General features: G+C 36.4%; 1 protein-coding gene across 1 annotated transcript; it reads left to right on the forward strand.

Annotated features, from left to right (window-relative positions):
- Positions 1-640: 640 nt before the first annotated feature.
- Positions 641-1345, forward strand: LOC149230859 (uncharacterized). The gene has a single exon (XM_089381438.1). It carries the CDS (start codon positions 641-643, stop codon positions 1343-1345), a length of 705 nt encoding a protein of 234 aa, XP_089237564.1.
- The last annotated feature ends 1862 nt before the right edge of the window (positions 1346-3207 follow it).

A 3207-nucleotide genomic window follows, 5' to 3' on the forward strand; every position in this document is an offset into this window, starting at 1 on the left:
AGAAGGATTAACTTGGCGCATTAGGGCTGGTAATGCGGTCCGAATTGGACTGGACCCATGGGTCGGGTGTGGAAACACTCATAGACTCTCTGATGGCCTCATTGGACATCTTAATGAGAGAGGTATCATCTACATAATGCATATTGGCGATCAAGCAAACTCCTCCTTTCTCCAACAGGCCTGGACCAGCGCTCAAGATTTAGATATTCCGGCACAGTGGCATAATGAATGGGAAGAGTACACGGATGTGCTCACACAAGCTCATATCAGGCTTACTGAAGGACCTGATTAAATAATTTGGGCTTTTGCAAAACATGGAGCATATACCCCGAAGCTTGGCTATCTAAAACTCATGGAGCCTCATAAGCCTCAAATTATCCATCCCACATGGAAGGCATTATGGAAACTCAAATCAGCCCCGCGTACTCGACTGCTTATGTGGAACATTCTCTTTGATAAAGTACCTACGGGCACCAACCTTATGAAGAGATCCTTCCATGGACCCTTCTGCTGCCATCTCTGTCACCAAGAGGAAGAAAGCACTATTCACTTATTTTTGAATTGCAGCATCACTTTACAATTTTGGCATGCCCTCACTTCCCACCTCCCGCAACTGAAAAATTGGCATGGTCATAGCTTAATGGAGGCATGGGAGAACTGGAATCATGAACACTCGGGGAAGGCCATTAATACCCCGCTTCTTGCATGCTGGGCAATCTGGATTGCCCGGAATCAGGCTATTTTCAATCTTAGAGCCCCCCATTGGCCCACTATCCTTCTACATACCATTGCGGATTATAACATGATACCTGATGATGAAACCACAGGCCCTGTTCGCATCATTAAACAATTGGAAATTGACAAGTCCAAACCATGGGCTTTTTTTGATGGTTCTGCACAAGATGTGGGCTGTGGGGGAGGAGCAGTACTATATCTCAATGATACACACAGCTACAAAATTCAAATATTCTTAGGCAGAGGAACTAATAACTATGCTGAACTGTGCACTGCCAAGCATCTCATACACTTTGCCATACAAAAACAATGCAGACATCTCCAGTTGTTTGGAGATTCTAAAATAGTTTGCAATTGGTTGTCTGATGCATCTCATTGTCATGCATTTTCGTTGAGACATATATTAGATGAGGCAAAGAGACTGACTACATCCTTTGAATCATTTGCGTGTTGTCACATCTACAGGGAACAAAATACCATTGCCGAACAACTCTCCAAAGAGGCAGCGCACATACAAGGAGACAATTGGCTGATACAGGAGGAAATCGAAGGGTCATTCTATCAGCATTATCATCGACCCTTTGATGATCGGATGGATAATGGGCTATAAAATCCCACTTACAGATCTTCACTTGTTTTTTGTTTGTCAATAGCTGTATATATCTCTCTATGTCTAGTACAATACAGCACTTTATCTTTGATTTAACAACATATATATGCTCTCTGCGTAGAGCAATGGACTCTTATTTTGAACACTGTTAGTGTACAGTTTTGGACTGCTCCCTGCGAGGAGACAACCTACTTTATTTTTGTTTATATAGTACCACAGACTGATCTTGTTAGGCACTGCTGCCTGTATATGAATGCTTCGGCATATGCAAAATGTAATTTCTTAACTTTAATAGAAATTACGACTTTTTCCCAGGGGAAAAAAAATGTCTCAATCCAATTGTATTATATATATATATATATAGATATATATATATATATATATATATATATATATATATATATATATATATATATATAGGATATAGAGGATTTTCTACATGCGGTATCAGATTTGTAGGTTACGACATTGGGCATTTATGGGTCCGAATTGAAATTTTATTTTCTATATAACATACAAACAACAGAACTACTACAAAACAAAAATTGAAGAATGATTAAAGATAATAATAGATAAACTTTTGTAGGATCACCTAGAGGGGGTAAAGAGCATGATACTGAGTAGAGAATGATGGGAGGAGAAACTAGAAATAAAGATAACCATGAATCTAAGATTTTGCAAGTATTCTATAGTCTAAAATAATATTTAGACAGTGCCAAAGCTAATCGGAAGAAATTGTCTAAGGTAACAGATGAACAAGAAGATACAAATCACTACATACTTAAGAGTCTAGAAGAAAATATAGGTAGAAGGAAATCTAAAAGAAATCATAAGAAAATATTTAGAAATGAGTCTCCATATAGAACTAAATCTATGACTTCTAGTGAGAGTCAAACACCTAAGTTTAATGATGAAATGGAAGAACAAATGTCTAGAAGTAGTGATTCTGTGTCTAAGAATAAAAATGTTATATCTAAGTTACATGGTGAATTTAAATTTATCAAACCTCCAAATTTTGATGGAGAATGTGAAGAAGGGTCATAATCTTGGCTAAAAACTATATTTTCACTATAAGATCTATTTCAAAAGATTTTACTTTTATGGTATTCCTAAAACTATAATTTCAGATCGAGATGTGAAATTTACTTCTAAGTTTTGGAAGGGATTATTTGAAAGCCCATGAGCATAAAAATAAACTTTAGCATAACTTTTCATCCTGAGATTGATGTTCAAATAGAAAGGACCAATCAAATCCTAGATGACATGCTGAGAATCTATGCCATGGATAGCCTCATTAAGTGGGAAGACTATCTACATTTAGCTGAATTTTCCTACAATAATGGTTATCAGACTTCACTAAAGATGAGTCCTTTTGAGGTAATGTATGGGAGATGGTGTAAAGTTTCTTTAATTTGGTATCATCCTGAAGATAGGTTGGCTTTAGGAACATATATGATGAAGGAAATGGAAGAAATAATTAAGCAGGTGAAAAAAAATGAAAACAACTCAAGATCCACAAAAGAGATATAAATTTGAAGAGAGTTCATAAAGAATTTAATTTGGGTGATCACATTTATCTAAAAATGAAACCTAATAGTTGTGCGAAGTTGTCACCCAGATATTGTGGACCCTTTGAGGTATCAGCAAGGATAGGCTTGATTGCTTATTACCTTGCTTTGCCAGCAAGCATAAAAGTTAATGATATGTTTAATGTGTATTTATAAAAGAAATATGCACATGATCTAGCTCACATAATTGTGAATGTTATACAAGTAAAACTAGAGGGATATTTCCTAACATAACCTATACACATACTAGACCAAAGGGAAGTCATGCTCCAAAATAGAATAATAGCCCAAGTC

Source organism: Pinus tabuliformis, chromosome J, assembly GCF_031772625.1.
Source record: "Pinus tabuliformis cultivar Carrire ecotype Pingquan chromosome J, CPIR1, whole genome shotgun sequence".
In the NCBI taxonomy this organism is placed as follows: Eukaryota; Viridiplantae; Streptophyta; class Pinopsida; order Pinales; family Pinaceae; genus Pinus; species Pinus tabuliformis.

Excerpts from the sequence above, each read along its gene's own strand:
- LOC149230859 (XM_089381438.1), top strand. The coding sequence starts at position 641 with ATGGAGGCATGGGAGAACTGGAATCATGAACACTCGGGGAAGGCCATT.